The 24,955-nt window shown below is 41.3% G+C and overlaps 2 protein-coding genes across 2 annotated transcripts; one reads left to right on the top strand and one right to left on the bottom strand.

Annotated features, from left to right (window-relative positions):
- Window positions 1–90: 90 nt before the first annotated feature.
- Window positions 91–4,135, top strand: LOC126563977 (exportin-1). The gene is made up of 7 exons (XM_050220859.1): window positions 91–1,637; window positions 1,726–2,015; window positions 2,092–2,193; window positions 2,265–2,642; window positions 3,124–3,456; window positions 3,533–3,898; window positions 3,986–4,135. Exons 1-7 carry the CDS (start codon window positions 95–97, stop codon window positions 4,133–4,135), a joined length of 3,162 nt encoding a protein of 1,053 aa, XP_050076816.1. The 5' UTR covers window positions 91–94.
- A 7,586-nt stretch (window positions 4,136–11,721) lies between these two features.
- LOC126564167 (protein ref(2)P) lies at window positions 11,722–17,338 on the bottom strand. The gene is given in 4 exon segments (XM_050221126.1): window positions 11,722–12,025; window positions 12,028–13,409; window positions 16,212–16,773; window positions 17,176–17,338. Coding segments are annotated over 4 exon segments (2,286 nt in total). The 3' UTR covers window positions 11,722–11,846.
- Between the last annotated feature and the right edge of the window lie 7,617 nt (window positions 17,339–24,955).

Raw genomic sequence — 24,955 nt, 5'->3', positions numbered from 1 at the left:
AAGGATAATTACGAGAGGAGCACAATATTGTACAGGGGATTGCAGTACATCAGTCAAGTACAATACGGCAATATCAACAAGGGAGGCAACAACGATGGCTCTTCCGATGATACGCCTCGAGGAGGCGAACCAACTGTTGGACTTCTCCAAAAAGCTAGACATTGACCTGCTGGACAACATCGTCTCGTGCTTGTACAACAGTACTGGCGAACAGCTGCGCCTGGCTCAAACCGTTTTGACGACACTGAAGGAACATCCGGATGCGTGGACACGCGTCGACAGTATACTAGAGTTTTCACAGAACCAGCAGACGAAGTTTTACGCACTGCAGATCCTGGAAGAGGTGATCAAGACGCGCTGGAAAATTCTACCCCGCAACCAGTGCGAAGGCATCAAGAAGTACGTGGTCGGCCTGATCATCAAAACGTCACAAGACCCGGCAATGATGGAAGCGAACAAGGTGTACCTGAACAAGCTGAACATCATCCTGGTGCAAATATTGAAGCGCGAGTGGCCAAACAACTGGGAAACCTTCATCAGCGACATCGTCGGTGCGTCCAAAACGAACGAAACACTGTGCCAGAACAATATGATCATCCTGAAGCTGTTGAGCGAAGAGGTGTTCGACTTCTGTTCCGGCCAGATCACGCAGACGAAAGCAAAGCACCTGAAGGACACGATGTGCTCGGAGTTTGCCCAAGTCTTCACCTTGTGCCAGTTCGTGCTGGAGAACTCGCTGAACGCACCGCTAATCTCGGCGACGCTTCAGACGCTGCTAAAGTTTCTCAACTGGATACCGTTGGGATACATTTTCGAAACGAAGCTGATCGATATGCTGGTGTGTCGCTTTCTGACGATACCGATGTTCCGTAACATCACGATCATGTGCCTGTCGGAGATTGCGGGCCTACAGCTGGCGAGCTACGATCACGTGTTCATTGCCTTATTCAAGCAGACGATGGAACAGTTCGATTCGATGATTCCACCCAACACGAACATGAACCAAATCTACATGAATGGGTCGGACGACGAGCAGTGCTTCGTGCAGAACTTGGCCATGTTCCTGTGCACATTCCTACGAGTACATGCGACGCTGGTCGAGAAGCGTGACACGATGGAGGTGGTCCTGAAGGCGCTCGACTATCTAGTGATGATCTCCGAGGTGGAGGATGTGGAAATTTTCAAAATCTGTCTAGAGTACTGGAACAGTTTGACCGGCGAGCTGTACAAGGAAGCACACACCTCGAGCCAACGGCGTACGTTCTATCACAAGATATTGTCCAAGGTGCGGTACATCATGATTTCGCGCATGGCCAAGCCGGAGGAGGTGTTGGTGGTGGAGAACGAGAATGGTGAAGTGGTTCGCGAGTTCATGAAGGACACAAATAGTATTAACCTGTACAAGAATATGCGCGAAACACTGGTCTACCTGACGCATTTGGACTATGCGGACACGGAGCGCATCATGACGGACAAGTTAAACAACCAAGTGAATGGCAGCGAATTCTCGTGGAAGAATCTGAATACGCTTTGCTGGGCGATAGGTTCCATTTCCGGCGCATTCTTTGAGGATGATGAGAAGCGCTTCCTGGTGACCGTCATTAAGGAGCTGCTGGGACTTTGCGAGCACAAGAAAGGTTGCGTATAAATGTGTTGGCATTTTTGTACGATGAATTATTAATTTTAATTTGTATGTTTATTTCTTTGCTTGTGATTTGATTATAGGTAAGGACAACAAGGCTATCATTGCGTCAAACATCATGTACGTGGTCGGACAGTACCCCCGTTTTCTGCGGGCTCACTGGAAGTTCCTCAAAACGGTCGTAAACAAGTTGTTCGAGTTTATGCACGAAACGCACGACGGTGTACAGGATATGGCCTGTGATACTTTTATCAAGATAGCGCTCAAATGCCGCCGGCACTTTGTCCAGCTACAACCAAACGAATCCTGTACCTTTATCGAAGAAATTCTGGCCACCATGAGCAGTATAATCTGCGATTTACAACCTCAGCAGGTTAGTTGAGGAAACGCCTGCAGATGTATGGTATCCTTAATCCATCTAATACAAATTTACTTATTTTTTTACGTAGGTTCATACATTCTACGAAGCGGTCGGTTACATGATCTCCGCTCAGGCCGATCAGGTGCAGCAAGATATTCTGATCGAAAAGTATATGATGCTGCCGAATCAGGTAATGCGCGGTAATTTCTTCTTTTTTTTTGCCTCCTAATTTAATTCATTTTCCTTTTGTTTATTCTGCAGGTTTGGGACGATATCATCTCGCAAGCGACCAAGAACGTCGACATCTTAAAAGATATGGGCGCAGTAAAACAGCTTGGCAGCATACTTAAAACGAACGTACGCGCCTGTAAAGCTTTAGGCCACTCGTATGTGTCGCAGCTTGGGCGCATCTATCTCGACATGTTGAACGTGTATAAAATCATGTCGGAAAACATTACGCAAGCTATTTCGCTGAACGGACTGTCCATCAACAATCAGCCACTGATTAAGGCGATGCACGTGGTGAAGAAGGAAACGTTAACACTCATCTCCGAGTGGGTGTGGAAGTCGAACGATGCAAAAATGGTGATGGAAAACTTTATTCCACCACTGTTGGAGGCAGTCCTGTTTGATTATCAGGTAAGGTTTTTTGTTGTTGTTTAGTTGCCATCATTCACCTGACGTTTAGTGATTACAAGTGACGAATGTTGGTAAAAATGAAATTTTTATCGAATATCTATGGCCCAATAGAGTTAGCCGATGCAGGACAGAAATTCCGTTGTTAGAAAGCAATAATGGCAATGTTTTTGAAATCATTTATGCTTGTATGACGATGTCTAACTTAATTACTTCCCATTTTTACCAATAATGTTTCGAATATTTCTTTCGAATGTGGTTGCCCGACTTCTACTACCACGTATTAGCTACAAAAGACTTCAGAATTTTTACAGTAGTGTAAAATTGTTAACTACATATTTTGAAAATTATTCGTCTTTACCGAATCACTTAATTTTTGAATAAATAAAAAATGGAGTCAAATGGAAGAAGTTGTTGCCGTCCTCCTGTCCAGTCTTACATATTTATTTATTCGTTCTTTTTTTCTCCCTCTCTCTTTACACAGCGTACCAAGGTTCCCAATGCACGAGAACCGCTGGTTCTGAGTACGATGGCATCGATAGTAAACCGGCTGCAGGCGGTCATCACGCCAGAGATACCGAAAATTTTTGACGCACTGTTTGACTGCACGCTCGACATGATCAACAAAAATTTTGAAGACTACCCACAGCACCGTACTAACTTCTACGAATTGCTGCAAGCGGTCAATATGTACTGCTTCAAAGCGTTCCTCAGCATTCCGCCCGAACAGTTCAAACTGGTTTTCGATTCCATCGTATGGGCGTTCAAGCACACGATGCGAAATGTGGCCGACACTGGGTTGAACATACTAATGCAGGTAAGATCTTCGTTGATTCAAAGGAATCTAACTCAAGCTTATTATTTACTATTATTTCTCCTTATTTTTTTTTCAGATGCTCCAAAATCTCGAACAGCACCCGCAAGCAGCACAAAGCTTCTATCAGACTTACTACACCGACATACTGATGCAGATCTTTTCCGTCGTAACGGACACGTCACACACGGCAAGTTTGCAGAATCATGCCACCATCTTGGCGTACATGTTCTCGCTAGTGGAAGCGGGCCGCATCACTGTGAAGCTCGGTCCGTCGGACGACAACGTGCTGAACATCCAGGAGTATGTGGCAATGCTGCTCAAGTCCGCCTTCAGCCATCTGACCGGAAATCAGATTAAGATTTTCGTCACCGGCCTGTTTAACTTGGATCAGGATGTGCACGCATTTAAGGAGCATTTACGAGATTTCCTTATCCAAATTAAGGTCCGTGGCACGACTATTACTAACTATGGAGGTAACCAAAAACTTTCGCATCTTTTTTATCGTTTTTTTTTTTGTTGTTCATTGTAGGAAGTGACCGGAGAGGACGATTCGGACTTGTACCTGGAAGAGCGGGAGAACGAGCTAAAAAAAATACAGGAAGAAAAGCGACGCATGCTAATGACCGTCCCAGGCATGATGAATCCGCACGAAATGCCGGAGGATATGCAGGACGAGTAAAGCTTGCTGCATGCGATCAGTTTTCGAGGAAGCACCTCGTTTCCTACTTCTTCTCCACAACCCCCTCCCCCCACATCCTCTTAGTACACTTCATCAACTCTCAACGGATCATTTCAAACAACACACAGCAAGCAGTACTGTTGCATTAAGCAACACCACCATCCCGTATAAGGTTAACCTCTTTCCTTTTAGTGGAAATTCGTGCAACGTACATGAACGTACGATCAAGGATTAAAAGAAAACAAGCAAGAGAAGCGAAAGCAGTGACAAAGTAGGTCGTGCTGCGGGGGAGAGAAATCCAGGTTTCCTTTCCAAGGACACATCAATATGCGTGGGACAAAACGACGGCTTACTGCAATGAAAGTGGAAAACGGAGAAAAGAGCGTATATGTGTGCGTGTGTGTTTGTGTGTGTGTGTGGGCGCGTAGTATGTAAGGTTTTTTTTGGATTTTTTTTTTCTGTGCATTCTGTTGGAAGTGTAGGGCGGTTTGTTGGAGTGTGTGCGTGTTCTGAGCACCACACACATTCCACCGGAAATAATTATATTTTGACACTGAACGTAATAGCGTAACACGTTTGTGTGTATGAGGGTGCGCGCAACTTTTGATGAATGCCTGAATGAGTAACTAAGTAACAGGAACATGATCCTTTTGGGCATCTTTATAGTGATGTTTGTTGGCGGCTGACCATTAAGTGGTATATTTTTGGGGATGGAAAAAGCCATCAAATCTTGTTAATCTGGTCGCGGATGAAAAACATTCGACACAATTAAGCTTTTTTTGAATTTCATTCATTAATTTTCTTTTGTACGAACCGGATATGCCATGTTTGCTTTGATCTTTGTTAAAAAAGGAATTATAGTATTTAACACAAATTTGCTTTTTCTCTCTCTTTTTTACACTCTCGTATTTACTAGCATCTAATATGCGTACGTTTTGAGATTTGCTTTATATTTTCCGTTATTTACAATATAAATGAAACACAACAATGTGCGCGAAGAAGCAAATACTATTTCCTCTGTGTTGGCGCATGTGTGAGGACAATAATAATGCAACACCTACCGGTTGGATTTATTAATTCTTACAATGAAATTAACTTCTCGATCGACGGTCATGATTTGCTATTCAACGTTTGATTAAATCATAATTTAAATGAAAACTGTCCCGCACCATGTGCTTCACACGCGTAATCGCATGCAAAATAACAAACGATACGATTGTTTTGTAAATAAAAATGGGTAGGAGAACAAACTACCGTGTCCTAACACAACTACGTACGCGAAACATTGGCTTTTTTCATGCTGAGTTGAGCTTCATGTTTTCCTTCCTTTTAATGTAAGCATATCTAGGTGCGGTGCGGCATGCATTATGAAGCGCACAGCAGAGTGAGTGAGCTTCACAGTACGCGTTTTTGCATTTTACATAGTGCAATCCGGGGGATAATGTGCACGGGAAGCCGTAGAGCAAACCCAAAAATTCCGTGGTGAGCCAATGTAATGATATATCGCGTGTAAACAGGCAATTATAATATTCACAAGGAACAGAAATAGTTCACAAGAAAGTATTTGCAAACAGCAGCTAACATACAAAGCAGCACCACCACCAGAGAAAACATGATGTAAAATATTTTGCTTTTTCTTTTCTTCCACCACACACCACTGTGTAGAGTGTGAAAATGTTGTGGAAAAATGCATTTTAAAAATTGGTGAAGTAAAAGCATCCACTTCACGGTGAAAACGAAAAAGACCATGGTTGGGCACACATTCAAAATGCGATTTGGATGTCGACAAGCAAATAGAAGCAATCTACGATTGATTAACTGTTTCTGTGTTTTGCTCGAGCCGCAAGACACACAATAACCTGCGAAACACCATTTTGTTGAATAAAAGGAAAAGCACGCACCACAGACACATACGATGGCGACGATGATACCGTGGTTACTACTAGTAGTTGTAGAAAACATCTCCCTTTCTTAGATTGTAAGATGTTTAGTGTGTAGAGTGTGCTCCGGGGATGACGACAACAACACACTTGTTCTTCGATGTAGCCAAAACGGCAAAAATTACAAAGTTTCGTTGCGTGTATGTGCGCCACGTACATGTGTGTGTTGGGGTATTGTATGATGAAGTGATGAGTGCATGTGTGTGGGTAACAGTGTGTGTGTGTGTGTGTGTGCGTGCGTCGTCTGACGAAGAAGGAAGGATTGTGTGTGAGTGTGTGTGTGTTTTTTTTGTTCGTTTAGTAATTATGAAGCGATGAAGTGTAGCGTGAACGTGTGTGCGTGTGTGTTCTCTCACCATCTTTTCTCCAATAGGCAAGGATGTAGGGTGTTCGACGCGCGCTGCTCCCCCTCTGCCCACAAAAAGGTTAAGAAGAGCAAAGCAGCAACATGAAAATCTAATAAACAAAAACATTGCGGCGAAAATAAAACTAAACGAAGCTGAGGAGAGAATGTAAAAGAAATAAGTGACGCAGGTTGCAGCATAGAAACAAACACAAAATATGTGTGAACGAATGTACTGTGTGTGTGTGTGTGTGTGTGCGTGCAAGAGAGAACGATATAGTAAAGAAACAATGGAAAAGAAACAAAAACAAAGAACAAAAAATAGAGAGAGCAACAAAAAAGCAGCAGCAAAATAAAGCAACAGAAATACGACGAAGCGAAACTGGTTATAGACGTGTGTTCTTTCTTCATTTATATTTGTTTTACACTAGTCAATTGGCCCGGTTACAGGGCTACGCAACATGACTCCGGCTACGCAACAAAACTCCGTGGTATATTTTAACACCAGGGTATACGCTTTTCCAGGATTATATTGCATATTCATATTCAAATTTCACCGGCTAATAACTTCAGATCTGAGGCATTTCGGGCAAAATGGCCAGAATTTTGTTGGAGTCGTTCCGCGAAGATTTCGATCAGTATTTTCGCGGAACGACTCCAACAAAAACGGTACGAAAAGATCTAAAAGGCTCAACATTGCGTTCTAATCAACAGTTTATTGTTATCTGAATTCTCTGTAGTGTATCGATCTCGATGGTACTGATGAAAATCTTCGCAAAGGTCGTCCACGTACGCGTCCTGAAGGCGGTGAGGATTCTGAGGCATTCCTTGGGGAAAATAGCGAACAGTTGACTCTGCTGCGAGAGAAATGAAACAGTTTCCTGGAGTCCACGATCCCACTCGACGTCTTGCAAAAGTTCGGCTGCAGTGGCTTCTGACCTTCTGAAAGGAAGCACAAATGGTAGCTTGTCCGTAGATCCATAAATGACGGGGTCCAACCTTCCGATAGCACAACATTAACCAAAGGCAGTACCGATCCAACTGCGACATAAGACAGTAAACCATGCAGCCGACCACGACATCGATGAGATGAACGCAGGGATTCCACAGTTCATAGGACTGTTGTACCATAGCATTTGTCGGGTTGGCTTTGCAAAACGATGTTGGGCCGGAACTTCTTGATATGTCATTCTGCATGTGGCCGCGTCGTTGGCCATTAGCTCAAAATGTTAGTTAGCGCATTAGCATAGTGTTATGCTCACACTCTTACTCAATCATGTTGGCCTGCTTTTTTTAAAGAGCACGTCGTCATGACATGGCCCGGTCAACAACAGATCTCTAGCAAACTCGATCTCTGGCTGCAGCTTCCCATCCATGTAGCCACCCGATCTCCTACAGGTCATCCTTCACCTGATCTTGCCAACGAACTCGCTGTGCTCCCCGATGCCTTGTGCCGAACTCGGGGTCGCTGAGGAATAGGTCGCCTTCTTGGCGGGTCATGAATCCGGCATCCTCATAACATGCCCCAGCCATCGTATCCTGCCGGTCTTTGCTACCTTCAGGATTTCCGGTTCTCTGTATAGCTCAGCAAATCTCGTGGTTCATCCTTCTCCTCCACACTCCATGCTCGAACACACCGCCAAAGATGGTCCGGAGGATGTGACGCTCAAACACGCCAAGAGCGTTTCCTCCGCTCGGATGGTCCAAAACTCTTGGCCATATAGGACCACAGGGCGAATCTTTGTTTGACATCGTTATCCGCAGTTACGACAGTCCCAAGATATCCGAACTCCTCTACTACCTAGAGGTTGTCGCCGTCGACTAACACGCTGCTTCCCACTCCGGCTCTGTCACGATCAGAGTCCTTCGGCAAGCAGGTATTTAATCTTCGTCGCATTGATCATCAATCCAATTCTTGCTGCTACACGTTTCAGTCGGGTGTACGCCTCACACACCTTCGCTGTCGTCTTGCGCCAACGATGTCAATGTCATCCGCGAAGCGAAGAAATTGAAAAGACCGGTAGAGAATCGTGCCACGGATATCGTTGTCTAGCCCCGCGCTTCGTATGACACGTTCCAATGCTATATTGAACCTAGTGTTGTTATGGGGGTATCAGGGGGAGGGAGGTTCTCGGCCAAGAGAGGCCCCGCCGGACAGAGGAGCTTCACCGATCAGGGAGCGTCACGGGTTAGGGAACCTCCTATGAGAATTATACCCATTGGAAGTGTGATTTCGGATAAACATTGTAGATATCATGAATATGGAGAAACGGGGCACATCCAAGTAGGGGAAAGAAAAGACACATCCAAGTAGGGGTGTTTTCCCATAAAATTTTTATGGAGACAAAGTTTACATCCAAGTAGGGGCAAAAACTACGCTTTGCCCATTGCAAAATTTGTATAGCGATATTCATTGACGGTGTTTCTTCGCTCCAGTGTATGTTTTGATGGAGAAGTCGATCTATATAGAAGATCGACAGATATTTCTCTTATTCATTAGATGTAGACTCAAGTAAATTGCTATCTAAAATATATTAACATTTGGTCAGAAATTATGATTTACGTTGGAAATCTTCAACATTATTGCTTTACGATCCACCACATGGATCAACAAACCTATGACAAAAAAACTTGTACGTGCATCATGCGCATTTCGCCTCCTCAACGGCAAGCACTACAAAATAATCGTCCAACCGAACCTTTCATACAAGATGATTTATTGCTCCGCTTTTATAACTCTGAGTTGATGCGATCGTAAAACCGAAAACGTTGTGGTATACGTATTACGTATTGGGGTAGGAGCGAGGAGCAGCAAACAACAACTAAAACAGCGAATATTTTAACTTCCACAGAACCACACGTCCAAAATGTGTCGATCGAATTTCGAACCATCGCTACCGGGAAAAGATGAGGTTGTAGGTGCCGATGATGAATAAACCGTGTTTGAGAGACAACCCGGTTCAAATCTCATCCGGATCGTTCCCATATAGAGAAGACTGTCTGACATTCGTTGGCCGGCGTGGATCTCTAGTGATCGTCAGGCCATGAAGAAGGGAGCGAACGAGAGACAACTATTACCATGCTTAGCGGATAGTTTTAACGAAAGCTTTGGATGATGGCTAATTTCATGTTTTTTTTATAAGAATAATCTAAGAGTGTAGTATGAATGGTTTTTTGGTTACAGGTTGTTCACTCAGGTCGCCAGAATTCACCTGTCCTTTTCTTGACATCATTAGTTATTTGAAGAAAGCTGTGCTTTGTAGAAGGTAGACTCAACACTAGTTTAGTTTTTTTTTTTTCGTTTTTCCGTCACCGAAAAAACATTTTATTTTGCATCATAAGCAATTTTATTCACACCACCTATCGTACGTAAGGGATAGTTGGTGAGCAAAATACATCTATATACAGTGTTTTCCTCTAGTCATTACGCAATGCAAACGGTAAATTTCGTCGGTCTTGACATGATTTTTCGTTTCTGCCGAGAAATTCCATTCCATCCGAACGTCCTTCCACACAATCCTTCCATATGATTCGCAACACAAATGTCTAATCGAACCCGGATGAAATGTAAACCAACTAAGAATTTGGTGATATTGCTTTTTGAATCGATTTTAAATTTATACCTTCGTTTCAATGACCACAAAAAAACATCCTTATTTCTATAACCATCTTCCCGAGCAGATCATAGATTTTGTATGGGAGTTCTCATTTGGCCGGATAAGAAAAGCTAAGACCTTTTGCTCTGCTAGTCATATTTGTAACATCAATGTTTACAGTAGCGTATCAAGCGCCAAACATACTTTTCGTATGCAAATGTGCATTTTCCGTAATGAAGAATCTAAAGACAATACGGCGCAAGCCGTCATGTTTCAAATAGATAATGTGAAAAGTAAATAATTAGCATCAAAATCAATTTGTGTACTGTTGTTACTTCTTTTTAAAAAGTCAATTAACACAGGCAATCAAAATATGCGAAGTGTCGGAAAATCATTCTCAAGGTTTTGTTATGGTTTCAATCCAAACCGATGGCTTATTTGCTCACTTTTGTATAATTCAATGGAATGGGTTAATCATTAATAGAGCCAAAAAACGGAAGAGAATTTGCAAAAAAATAATGGAATATGATTATTATGAGATAATTCAAGTCATATTTCTAATTCCACTATTTTACACTACAAAAGCCTTATGGAAGAAATTTTTACGACTGATTTACACAAATTAAAGTTAATAATAAGTTTGGAAGTGAAAAATAAAAGGAAGAACTTTCAACAAATCTCATTTAATCGTTATTAGATCGGCGACAGAAATAGTCCTCTACAAGCTTTATAATACGAAAAGCTAGAAATACCCATACAAAATAAATGACCGAGTAGGTGCTGATAGAAAGCGGGGGTATGAATTGAAAGTTAAATTAAAAATATACAAAATAAAACACACAAAACTCCGTTATTTTTGCTCTATGACAGAACAATGTTTTTTTAAGGCATTCCATTGGTTCCAAATTGATAGCTCCATTACATTAAATGGTATTGGAAAATAAAAATTTGGAACATACCCGAGGAGTACTGCAGTAAAATCGTATTTAAAACATTTATTTCACAAGCAATAATGCGGATGTTATTACAATCCGTGCGTTTGCGGAACTGTCGATTCTTGAAAATCCATATGCAGGATTGGAAATACAAGACCGACGAAATAAACCGTTCAAATTGCAAAATGACCCAGTAAACCCTGTAAGTTACACACATGTAAATACGCATTTTAGTCTGTTGTGTGTGTGTGTGTGTGTGTGTGTGTGTGTGTGTGGTATATGTAAAGTGTAAATATCGCAAGTTCTCTAGTGTATCCAATATTGTCATGTTGTTAGTTGCGATCATTCTTCTCTTTTCTTATCGAAACTCATTTCGTTTCGTAAATAGATTTCCTTCCTCTGTTTCAACTTCATACAGCTCTCGTTAGTACAGCGCGCGCACCCAACACCACCGGATACAAATTCTCGAATACTTCAAATAGGAAATGGTGTGAGGATGGGGGACAACCTCTCTAACTGTAATAATCATCCTTCACATAGGTGATAAAAAGAATTGACAATGAATTCGATCGCAGCGCTTGTGAGCGTATGAATGCTTTTAATACTACTTTAGGGTATATATGTAAATTCTCCCAAGACAAAAAAAATCCCACCACCAAACTAACATCTCTATATATTACGAAGGAACATGACTGGGGGGACATCTTCTCTTCGATATTCGATCATTTCCAAACTCCAAAAAATCGACCCTCCTACCAGTGCCTTTGCACCTAATGGCGATGCATCAGCAACAGGTCGAGTGCCTTCGGGATGTCTCCGTTCAGTGATTCCAGCAGTTGGGTTAGCCAACCGTTGTGGTTGCTAAAACCCATCGTCATCATAGTGTGGATGGCATGGTTAACGTGCGGGCGATGACTGTAGATGGTGCAGTCCTTCTGGGCGGTGCTCGATTTGCGGGAATTCTTTGCCGAACGACCAGCGGAGGATGAGGAACCGGCCGCGGACGATGATGACGGTGCCGCTGCCAAGGAAGCGGGTGTTAACAATTTCATGATTTCCTTCATCGCGGCAGATGAGCCTGGTTCCGGTTCTTCCTTTTGCTCGGCGGCGGCGATAATTTTACGAACATTTTTCATTTCCTTTAGTTTCGATTCTTCCGGTGACTTCTCTTTCTTTTCCTTGCTCAAAAGCAACGGTTTGGGCGGCTGAGCCGATTCCTCCTTATCGATAGTAGTGGACGAAATATCTTGTCCGATCAGCTTCGCAATAGCGCCAGGCGGAGCAACGTTAGCAGCAATTGTTTCTTCGCCGTTTTCGTGCGGAAGGTCGATCAGGGTCCAGCATTTTTCGGCCAATTTCGGTGGCTTAGCTGATGATGAGGCAGGGTTTTCGTTCGCCTCTTCATACACTTCCAGCAAATCTTGATCGTCATCTGTCAGCAGAGAAGCGGAAGAATTGTTTTGCGAATCATCTTCATCATATGCCTCATTCTCTACGGTCGTCGTTTCCGGTTTGTTCACACCTTCCGAACCGTATTCGAGAAACATGCTGGAAAACGGATTGTTCAGCTCTTCTTTTATGTCTGAAATTGATTTCTCAGTTCCTGCTTTTCCTTTGTGATCTTGGGCAGCACTAGACGGCTTCGCAACCGTCTCGAATGTCGCCACCTGCTCTGGCTCCTTTGTTAAGGATGGCACGTCCTGTTTCTTATCAAGAGGTTCGTTAGCCTCTTCTTGTTTCTTCGTTGACGACAACGATGAACCTGCATCAGCGAGCGTTGTTGTTGTTGTTGTTGATGACGCTGAAACACCGCCAGATGTTGATGGCTCAGCCGCTGATTTATGACGTATCTCGAAGCTTAACCCGAGTGGATCCAACAGCTTCGACACGTTTTCGCTTGCAACCATCAGCTTCTCCTGAGAGGGCCAAGGAAGATTGAAGAATGGCAGAATTGGAACCGGCATTGCAGATGTTGCAGGCGGCGGTGCAGTAGTTGGAGCCGCGCGTTTCTGCGACAGTTTCATTGTGGCAGTTGCGTGGCGCAGCATTTGTGTCAATTCTTCCTGTGTCGGTTCCATCTGTTGAACAGTTTTTCGTTCGGCCTTTGCAGCCATTTGCAATGCCTTTTTGGCAACGGCAGCGGCCCTTGCTGCGGCTGCGGTAGCTGTTGCAGCGGCCATGTTGGCTACGGCTACATGATCCGTGGTACTCCAAGGGACGGGATTACCTTTGGAATCCATAGCTTCCGTCGAATTCAGATACATGACCATCACGTCACGACAACGTTGAGTCATTTCCGATACCGTAGGACGCGGTGATGGCTTCTCCTTCGACTCCTTCGTACTACGTTCGCCGGAGGACTCATCAGCAAAGCTTATTTGCTTACGGTCGGCACCAACGCTCGTTTTACCGCTGCGAGAAGGCTTCGATGGCTCGGTGGTATTGGTACGGCTTTCCTCGCTGCTGGTTAAAAATGATACAAACAAAATTTATATGTAATTATTTTTATAAAACAAAACAGCTTATGTCTACCATGCATATCCGGTTTCTATTACAAACTACAGCTACTAAACTAACTAAACAGCTCCAAAGCTCTCGCTCTAAAATCAAACATGCCATTTAAACCGAACTGAAATCCCTAAACGTCTACATAATTAACAATGTTATACAGGTCAGTCTTGGTTATAGCTAATACGCGTCATATTTCGTTTCGTTTCACCCCAGACAAAATCAAATAGTGTCAAGCGAAAAATTGCAGGCCAAAATATGTCGAGATTTTAGTGTAACAAAAAGAAGAAAACGTAATCTCAATTTTATTACTCTTTTTTATGAATTTTGTTGTCCGTAGGCGAAGCTGCAAACGTGAGAAGACCGACCGAGAAGCGACTTGGAGTCTGGAACATAAAATGATCTCTTGCACGATGATGCCTCTGCGACTACCGAAAGTCGTGAGCGACAATGGCAGGCCTACCACTGTAGTTTGTTCCCTTTGCGGTGGTTTCAATATTCCTTCAAACATGAGGAGTCCCGTCGTAGAATAAATATGGTATTCTTTTGCTCCCCGTGAACAACATGAAACGCCCTTTGAACGAGGATGCCTCAGCGACTATGGACACTCGTCACCGACAGTGATGGACCCTTACCACTGTGGTTTATTAGTTTTCTGGTTGTTTCAATATTGACTACAGATGCATAGCACATGTTTTGTATGAGCATCAACAAATCGCAAAGTTTCGATGCTACCGGATGACGTTAGTCGTCAAAATGCAATTCAGAATGAGTTTTTTTTAAATAAATATTCTGATTTACCAGTTGTATGATTATCATATTGTGCAAGGAACATTTTTAAAAAAGGATTGACTGTATAATGAATATGGTAGTGTTGAATTAATCATACCAAAACTGAACACTTTGATGGCCGAGCGGTTGTACATCGTTTAATTATCTGGTTGCCGGCATATTTTGTTGTCGATTATAAATTTTCTCATTCGTATATTCGTAGCTATTGAATTTTTCCATCGTATTAGGACTACGATGTGTATTGTTTTGAAGTGATTCATTTCCTGAAGGTTGTGTTTAAGAAAAAGTTTAGAAAAAGATATTGACAAAGCAATACGATCAGATCGTTTTAAATGAATATTCGTGTCATTACAACGCTGTGGTGTGTGTGATCGGCCGTCAAAATATTAAGCATGTTCACAAATGATGGTCTGGTTCAAAAGAACTCGAAAGTGTTTCTCTTCACAATACTTATCGTACTTATCGTGCAACGTCACAATCCGCATTAGATAATGCACTGAACAACTTTGCATGAATCATCGATTATTAGACCGAATGACGCACCAAATATGCGACTGAATTACTACAGTGTAGCGTTTTTGTGCTTGCATTAAACAAACCGCCGCTATACAACATTTAATTTATAAATGATAAAGCCTTAATTCTGATTATCTAACTACTTCAATGACCTAGACGGTCATTAAGGCCAAGAAGAGATAAATGGATAACCCCTGATTTACAGAGGTTTCGAAGATATAATCTAAAATTGGAATATTAGATTGTTTAGGCTTAATTACTGATTTACATTTATTACACACAACTTCTCTTATTACGCTTATTACTGATTTTTAACAGCAATTTGCTGAATTGTTCGCATTATATTCGTTCGTTGATATATTCAACAGTATTATAGCCCGTGTCCACACGAGAGTTTATTGTAGCAAATTGGCGATTTTGCTAAACCCTGCTAGACGAAAATTACTCTGTCCTTTAGCGACCTCAGTGCCACCAGATGCTCGAAGATGACGCTTTTATGCAAGCATCGCTTAATTTTGATTTTCATACCATAAATTTGTTATACAAACTGTATTAAGGATAAGTTCTTATCAACAATATGGTGATTTTGTAACCGAGTATCAACAGGATATGGCAAAATCCAAGGAAAACATGCCTTGTGAAATTTGAAATTAGTCAACACATGCGGGCTGTTGACCATATGGTACAAATCCGACATCTTGGAGTTAAATTAAAAAAGAAGATGATTTTGTACCAATTTTGAGCATCATAATTGCTCGAATACAATCTCGACACCCTCCCAAACCCCCATACATTTTTCAGATGTGTTTGAATATCACAACTCACCCTGGTTCACAGTTTTGTAAACGGTAAAGTGAAAAGGGATATACGACGGAAGGGATACGAATACGACTGAAAATGTGTAATACTGCAGCGCTACTTTTTACACCTCAAAAGAATAACACTTGAAAAATTCAACAACTTGCAGAAATAGTAAATTTTATGTGTCTGAAACAATTGAATCGAATCGAAGAAATTGTAAATTAGATTCACGAAAAATAAGCATTTGTGCCGTTTTGGTTTGTGTTCATATTCTGTAAGGTATTTAAATATTTAAGGCATTGGCAGTTTTTGAATCCTTCTTCTGCGGTTCAAAAAAGAAGCGACGAACGGAGCATATTAAATGCAATTATAAGCAAAGCTCTCCTTTTACGAGAGTCAAAGTATGCAATAAAAATGAAGGGATAACGAAGTAAATGGAAATGCATACATATGCAATTTATAGAATGCAAAACTGCCAGACATATAACATGCATGATCATAAAATCTCTCAGAGTAAAACATGTGCACTCTGAGCAAGGAGCACGAAGCACTCCTTAATTGGCAATTTTATGGTAACCGTGGCAACGCTATTACTATGCCTGCCGCCTATCGTAAAAACCACCATCCTTCTTCATCCATACTAACCTTTGCTTGTAGCGATGTCCGCTTCGTGCATTTGCGCGTTTCATACCATTGGCGTCGCTGGTGACCTCATTGCCCGGACCGAAACTAACTTCTGGCTCTGGACCGGCGGACTCTTTCTCCATGTTGCTGGTAATACGAGCCGCGTACATACGCAGCTTGACGAACAGCCGGGTAACCGTTGATTGCGACCGTACCACCATGGCCGGTTTCGGGATGCGCAACATCAGATGGTCCTTGTGGCGGAACTTGGCTTCGCAGCTCATGCACAGGTCATAGTCATGGCAGGTCAGGCATTTATAGCGGTGGCCCACGATTTCCTTGTCGCACACATCGCAAATGACGTGCTGGTGCACGGGCAAAACACCACCAGTTGCATGGTTTTGCACCGGCGCGTCATCACCGGTCCCAGCCTGTACAGCGTCAGATTCTTCCTGATTGCCCGGTTCGTCCACCGTCACGTTTTTCCCGACGACGTAAAGACGAGCCTTGGTATTGGCCATCGCTTGCAGAAAGCTGCGATAATCTTCGTCCGTTTTAACACGGATCTCGTCTCCATCATCATCTACAGCGCGAGAAATGAAGCGTTTGGAAGGTAATAAAAAAAAAGAACCATAAATAAATGCAAGAAAGGTTTGCCCCACCGGATAACTCGGCGACTCTTTCCCTAGACTTCATCACCCGGGGGTCGCATTAGCATATATATATAGTCTAACCGACGCGGGTGTTCAATAAACGTGCACATGTGTGAGTAGAGTGCAGTTTTCCGAACAAAGGAGGCATCCATTTTGGAAAAATGCTTCCAGCGAACTTGTTTTAAAAACGACGCCATATTGCGTCGCAGCTAAACAACACCCTTTGGGGGGGGGGCCGTTGTTCAGGAAAATTCACGTACGAGCATGATGCCGCAAACTACTGCACAAGGCACGAACAGTTGCATCTACAACCAACAGTACTCTCTACTTACCGATCCAGTAGTAGCGGAATTCGTCCACATTTTTCTGCAAATCCTGGAAACGGTTTTTGCAAAATGCTTCCAACTCCTTCACATCGCGACAAATTCTATCGCCAAACAGGAGATAGTTGGCATCGTCCTTGATGGTTATTTTTAAGGAAATCAAATCACTCATCTCGCTTGCCTGCTCTTGATGCGTAGAATAGGAAGAATTAGATTGAAGAATGATATGCGGTTAACACTGCGAAATCTTGCACCTTTTGTTGCAAAATTCACTTCACTGATGAATCACACTGAACGCACTGCACAAATTTTACGACCGAAAACCGGATAGTTGTATGCGTTTGGTTCTACGATTTCTTCGCTGAAAAGTCCCTTTACTAAAAATCGAGATTACGGTCGATAGATGAAAAGCTGCTCACTGCTAGGGATGGACTGATAGTATTTCGCGTTCTGTACCAGTAACTTTATAGGAAAACTACACTTGATATTTCACCAAAAATTGCATCAGCTAATTGGACAGTGAAGAAAAAATCCAAAACTTGCAAGCACAATGATGAGAGAGCACAATTCACTTGTTCCAGATTCCTCTAGAGACAGACCGAGAATGAAACTGACGAAGGATGAGTGTTGCTGTTTAATGTTGCTGTTTATTGTTGCTTTCGATGTTGTGCTAACTATGGGCTTAGTTTTTCTGTTGTCAAATTTCACATTCCATTCGACGACGGTGCTGAAAATATAATCCATAGAAATATTTTCTTGCAAACAAACGCTTCGGATATTTTGAATTTAGTTTAAAACGACCGTTAGCTAATGTGAGCCGGATGATAACATTTTTCCATACAACGAAATTAAACATTTTGTCACAACGTATTGTTGAATTTAGTTTAGTTGAATTTAGTAGATTTTCCAATATCGCTGTTGGTAAAACCTTCCATGTGATTAGATAAAATGCCGTCTCGAAAGGCGTCTTTTGCAGAATGGTTGCTTTTAACGAAATTGTTTATTTGTTCAGGTTGAACGCATCCGGTACGATCCTCATCCGTTCACATAATTCTCGAAATTGCTCCAGACCATGGTGACTGTCAGGATGTCACACGATTTACACTCAACCACCGTTCTCCATAACCTGTACAACGATTACGGTCTTCATTATGTGATATTGCACCTCGGTATTCACACAAAAGCAACGCTATATTACAGCCAAATTTATTTGTCTCGATTTTCCGATTTACAAATAAACGACCTCGGTCCCGATACTTTAGTAAGCGAGTCGGCGGGCAGGGAATTGTTTCACGTAAATGTAGACTCTTGTTTATTTAGAGCTCCACCGGGAAAAATTACCATGAAGGAGCCTTGGTCAAGGACACGTTTTTGGGGCGGTTCGGTGATGAGGCGACAGCGGTGGTGGTCTTGACACGGTTCCATTATAACACCGGGGTTCAAAACCCATGAGGAGCGTTCCCCCGTTGTGACTATGTGTTATCACATCAGTATAACAAGCCACCGGGTCGTCGGTGTAGGCGACAGCGTCGCCGGTCTTCAAACGGCAGGACCGGGGTTCAAATCCCATCCGGACCGTCCCCCCGTAGTGAGGACTGACTAACCAACTACGTGGTATCGGCAGTCTAGTAAGCCATTTCGATGGCCGGCATGACCTTGAGAGGTCGTTTAGCCAAGAAGAAGAAGAAGATAATAAGCCACTAGACGGGGCGGCATGACCTTAAAAGATTGTTAAGCCAAGAAGAAGAGCCTTGGTTAAAACGTAAACACAAAAACACCTAAAAATGATAAAACGATGATGATGATGAATATGACGTTTGCGCGCCGAAACTTGATCTATTATACGTAAAGGGGATTGAACTAACCGATTTGCGCCAAAATTGTGCAAGCTACAACGAAATAATAATATATGCTGCCAAGAAGAGCTACTGTGGAGTCAGTCTTTAAGCACCGTTTCAACTGTATTCAGGTAACATTTCAGATAAACAAAAGTACGTGTAACTGCGGCTCATCATTGTTTACGCATCAGATGTCAAACTGGACTGCTAAACAGCAGCAATCGTACTTGATAAGCCGGTGCTATCTTGTAAATTTAGATTATAACGATACGAAGTACGAACTGTCATTCGACAGTTGAACCCTGTAGATAAAACACGTGTTTTCGAAAGTGCAGTTAAACCGTTACGTTTCTTTTGAGTGAACTACCAAGTGAATACATCTGAAACATAGAAAAAAGACCTTCAACCTTCTTCGTGCAACCCACCAACTAGTAAAAAAAAAAAAAAAAAGTGCAAATAGACGAATCAAGTGGAGTGTTTCCCTGTGCATATGGGGGTCCAGGATCCCGGGGGGGGGGGCCCCCGTCAGTAATTACTACAGTGCCTTGGAGTGGTGCGAGGAGCCAAAAAGAAAGATGGGGAAAAAAACTAGGCAGACGGCCTATCAAGTGGCTGACCATCATGAAGAAGAAAAATTTTTGATCATGCAGTCAATAATCGAGGGCAAGAACCTAAGCAAAACTAACCCCTTCCTTTTGTCCAAAATCATTGAAAATGCAATCAACGGAAAACCCCTGCAAGTGGACAGATTAAGAGACGGTAAACTATTGGTGAAAGTTGCCAATCAAAAACAGTGTGATAAACTGAAAAAAATAGTGCGCATCCCAGACACTAAAGGAGATATCCTTGTGGAAACTACAGAACACGCGACGCTCAACTCATCCAAGGGTATCATCAAGAGCCCTGATATTGAGTTCATGCAAGAAAGCGAAATCTTGGAAGGATTAAAGGATCAAAAAGTGTGCGAAGTTTCAATAATCAAAAGAAGGATAAACGACAACATCCTTAATACCAGAACAGCCATCATTACTTTCACCACCACTAAAGTGCCAAGGATGGTGGACTTTGGGCTGTACCCAGTAAAGGTGGAGCTATATGTCCCCAAGCCCATGCGATGTATGAACTGCATGAAGCTGGGTCATACAAAAAAATGGTGCCGAGGAGTCAAAACGTGCGCCAATTGTAGTGAGCCAGTACACACTGACACATGTAAAAAAATTAAATGCGTATCATGTGGAGAAGGTCATCACACCTTAGACAGAAACTGCCCAGTTTTCATAGATGAATTGGAAATTAGTAAAATCAAAACAGAAAACAGAACAACATACAGTGAAGCCAGACGCATAAGAAGGAAGCAATGCCCCGCTGTCCCTAAAAAACTAACAACGGACTCTCATACTTATGCACAACAGACCAAGAACTCACCCAACATACAGCTTGACACACCAGTAGCGCCCAACACAGAAAATAAAAAGACCGACACAGAAAAAAATAAGCACGCAGACACAATCATAACTACACAGAACGCTCAGACCAACATAATCGATAACCTGAATACCACAAAACCCCAAACAAAGACAATAATTAAGACTATCGAGATCGACAATCTCTCCGCAGGTTCATATGATTCTGAGGAATCAATCTATATAGAGGTTACCGATGGTTCCTCTAACTCAACACCTATAAAAAAACAATTAAACAGACAGACACTCACCGACAACGAAATAAGCGATTTTTTTAAATAATCGCACTCCACAACCCACAACGCTAAAATACTTATCTATTGAAAAAAAAAAAATAAAAAGAATCCAGTCAACATCTTTCCAGTCTCCCAGTCGCAGAGCTAAGAGTAATGCAAGTTAACATCCAAAGCATGTTCAACAATCGCGACGAACTTTTCAAAATAATACTGGACAAGAATATAGATGTTGTATGCATTCAGGAAACGTGGTTAAATGAGGATTCTGCAAAGAATTTTAAGATACCGAATTACAATCATATCTACGAAACAAGAGAAGATGGATATGGAGGAAGCAGCATCTTAATTCACAAAAAATTTAAATATGAAAAAATACACATTCATCAGTATAGCAATTTTATTCAATCTGTCGGCATTAATATTAAAAATATCAATCTTGCAGTAATTTCTACATACGTAAAACCCACAACATCAAAGTTTCTATATGCCACTATCCTCAAAAAAATACTTAGCATCTCAAATAACTTTAGAAAATTAATAATCACGGGAGATTTCAATGCCCACCACAAAGAATGGGGAAACCATTACACTGATACCAAAGGAGCATCAACCTTGCAAGAAGTAACTGGATCAGACATGATCCTTCTCCATAAAAAAGAATGCACCTTTATTAACAGTGATCCAAAAAAAAAAAGTACGGCAATCGACCTCACCCTAATCTCGCCGGACCTAGCCCAATGCGCCAATAGAACAGTGGCTAAAGAGCACATTGGAAATAGTGGACATAAAATAATTTATTTACATATTTTAGGACTCCACATACCATCACAATGTATAACCATTAATAAGGTGCAAATGGCTAGACAACTTAAATCCTTAAAATGTTCGAACCAAACAAATATCGCAAGCATTACCAAAGACATAAAAAATATAATCAAAAATAACACGAGAGCCATTAACCATACCCCAAAGTCGTGGTGGACCAACGAACTGCAAGTAGCGTGGAAGAACAAAAATATATCGAGGAAACGCTTCAACCAAAACAGAACATTAGAGAACGAAATCCAATTTAAAAAAGATTTAGCTAAATTCAAATTCTTAAAAAAAAACGGAAAAGAGGAAAAATTTCGAAAAGTGGCTAGAAAAAATTAATATCGATACCTCGACCCACGAACTGTGGAATATTATATACAAATGCCACGGCAAACACCGCACTAGTCAAATCTCTAATTTTATTGACTCTAATGTACAAAATGCCAAAGAATTCCTTAAATTAAACTTCCCTACTTCTAAGAATAGAGTTAAGAATCCTACTATAAGATATGAGCACGACACAGAACTTTTAAACATTGACAAATGGCACCAAATTCTTCAAACAAAAAAGAACTCTGCACCGGGGGTAGATGGCTTATCGTACGAAATACTAAAAATGATAAATGACAAGGTGGTGTTCAAAATCATCGAAGAGATTAACGGCATGTATAAGACAGGTAAAGTTCCAACCAAACTTAAAAGAATTAAAATTATTGCTATTGGAAAAATAGGAAAGGATTTAAACGACGTTCGCAATTTCAGACCTATCTCACTGCTTACAACACTGTTAAAAATAGCAAACTCGGCAGTGTTAGATAAGATAACTAATCATATTGAAAAACATTTTCTGCTGCCATGGACTAGTTTTGGCTTTAGAAAGCACAAGTCCACAATAGGTACAGTGGACTTACTTGTTAACATAATTAACAACAACACCAGAAAGAAAAAGTACACTGCGATAGTTTTTATAGACGTTAAAAATGCCTACAATAGTGTACTCACTAACAGTTTAATAGACATCATGCAGGCTCAACTGATATCCCAGGAGGATATCTGCTGGATAGGTAGCTTCCTTAACAACCGTAGCCTGGAAATAAATGTTAACAAGGAAGTCATCAAAAGAAGAATATCAAATGGCCTACCACAAGGAGATGTACTCTCCCCAACTCTTTTTAACATTTACACCAGTGGATGCCACGCTTTAAACAGCAGAAAACCTAAAATCATCCAATACGCAGACGACTTTGTCGTTATAGAATCTGGTCTTACTCCTAAGGCCGCTGAAACCTCACTGCAACGCTCCACTGATTGGCTAGTCAAAACACTTAACGAACTAAACCTAGAAGTCAACAAGCAAAAATGTATCTGTATGTCCTTTCCTAATAATAAGTTTAAATTAAGAGTCTCAATAGCAGGAACAAAAATAGACCAAACCAAAGAACATAAATTTCTAGGCATAACTATAGATAATAAATTAAAATTTAACCAACACCTAGAAAACCAAAAAAGCAAAGCCATCAAAAGACTCAATGCCATTAAAACTGTATGCAATCAGAGAAATCATATAGACCCCGAAAAAGGCATTCTGGTGCACAGGGCTATTATCCGCGGGAGTATGGAATATGGCATCGGGTTTAGTCTAAATGCTACAAAAACAAAGCAAAAAACCGTTGAAACGATTTTAAATCAATCGCTGCGAAGAGTGACAGGATGCACCAAAACGACACCTATAAACACGCTCTACGCAATTGCCTCAGAATTTCCTTTTCCCATCAGAAGCAAAAGCTTAGTAGCTAAACACCTTGCCAAAACAATCGTATACACACCTGTGATAGCTCAAACTTTAGCTAAAGTGCAAAACATAGATGCTAGGCATAAACTCTCCGCCATAGAAACTATTTATCAAGAAAACGCTGACATGTTCAATCTAATTGCAAGGGCAAATTTTAATTGGGCCATAAACAACTTCCATAACATAGACATAAAAACGGAGGTCCCAGGTCTGTGCTGCAGTAAAAAGGATATAAATCCCGTTACAGCCAGACAACTATGTTTGGAACTTATAAATGCAAATAAGTCGGAGCTAAAAATATTTACAGATGGAAGTAAAAACAGTAATGGCTGTGGGATAGGTATTTTCATCATCCATGATAAAAAAGGAGAACACAGATTCTCCTTCAAGCTTAAACACACGGTATCGGTATGCACCACAGAGATATATGCGATCAAAAAAGCCCTAGAGTTTGCTCGAATAAACAATATAAAACACCCAACGATTTTTACAGCCAGCAGATCGGCCTGCACAATTTTACAACAAGGCACAAAAGAAAAATTCGTAGATGAGCTCATTATCGGAATTTTAAGCAATTGTGAGTACCTAGAGGCTAAAATTCAATGGATCCCCAGCCACGTAAATATTGATGGTAATGAGATAGCCGATAATCTAGCAAAGGAGGGCACAATATCTACTCTAGTCATAAATAACGCAATCCGATTAAAAGATGCCATGGGATTAATTGAAGAAAAAACCAAAGAGGCTGCCAACCAATGGTATACGCAAACGTGCGTTGAGAAAGGGCAAAAATTCAAACAATACCAGGACAAATTTGAAAAAAAAATGTGGCATCACAAGATGAATCTAGTCCCTAAAGATATAAAAATATTAAATAGATTAATAGCTGGACATGATTATAGTAATTACTGGTTACACAAAATGAAATTAGTCGATAACGGAAATTGTAGAATTTGCAACAAGCCAGATACCGCCAGACATAAAATCTTCCACTGCCACAAATACCAAACAGAAAGGAGCATAGACAAACTACCAACAGAGGAGCAATTTATTAAATGCTGGAAAAGGAGAAAAAAAGATGGCATAAAAAAAATAATCAAGGTCATAAAGGAAAATCGAATAACATTCTAAAAAAAAAAGATAAAAAAAAAAGATTGATAACTTTAATTACTCAAAATAAAAGCAACATCAAAGCCACAAAAAAAAAAACGAAGAACACAAAACGCGCACAAAAAAACCCAAAGAAAAAAAAAAATACAACGGCCAAATCAAAACAAAAACATAAACAAAGCTTACAACTACAAGGTATACACAGACAGCACAACGCTAGAGAAAAATCAAAAGCAAGAAATTATCTGTATCTAGGGTAGCTAGAAGTTGACTACAGATGAGCAATACATATAGTTTAAGTTTACCAGTAAAGATAAGGACATATGGCCATAAGTAGCCGGTCCTGATAACCTTAAGGGGATCGTGTTTCACAATCACGGACTAGTACCGGAGGGCCCAGGAAGCTGGACTCTGGTACCGAACCGGGATATATCCTCGCAAAGAAGAAGAAGAAGAAGAAGAAGTACGAACTGTGCGTTTTTGGTAAAAAAATTAATAAAAAGCATATTTTATAGCGAGGCACAATCTTTCTCTGGA

The sequence above is a fragment of the Anopheles maculipalpis genome, chromosome 3RL, assembly GCF_943734695.1.
Source record: "Anopheles maculipalpis chromosome 3RL, idAnoMacuDA_375_x, whole genome shotgun sequence".
In the NCBI taxonomy this organism is placed as follows: Eukaryota; Metazoa; Arthropoda; class Insecta; order Diptera; family Culicidae; genus Anopheles; species Anopheles maculipalpis.
The sequence above is the reverse complement of the archived record's forward strand: the minus strand, read 5'-3'. Positions and strand labels throughout refer to the sequence as shown.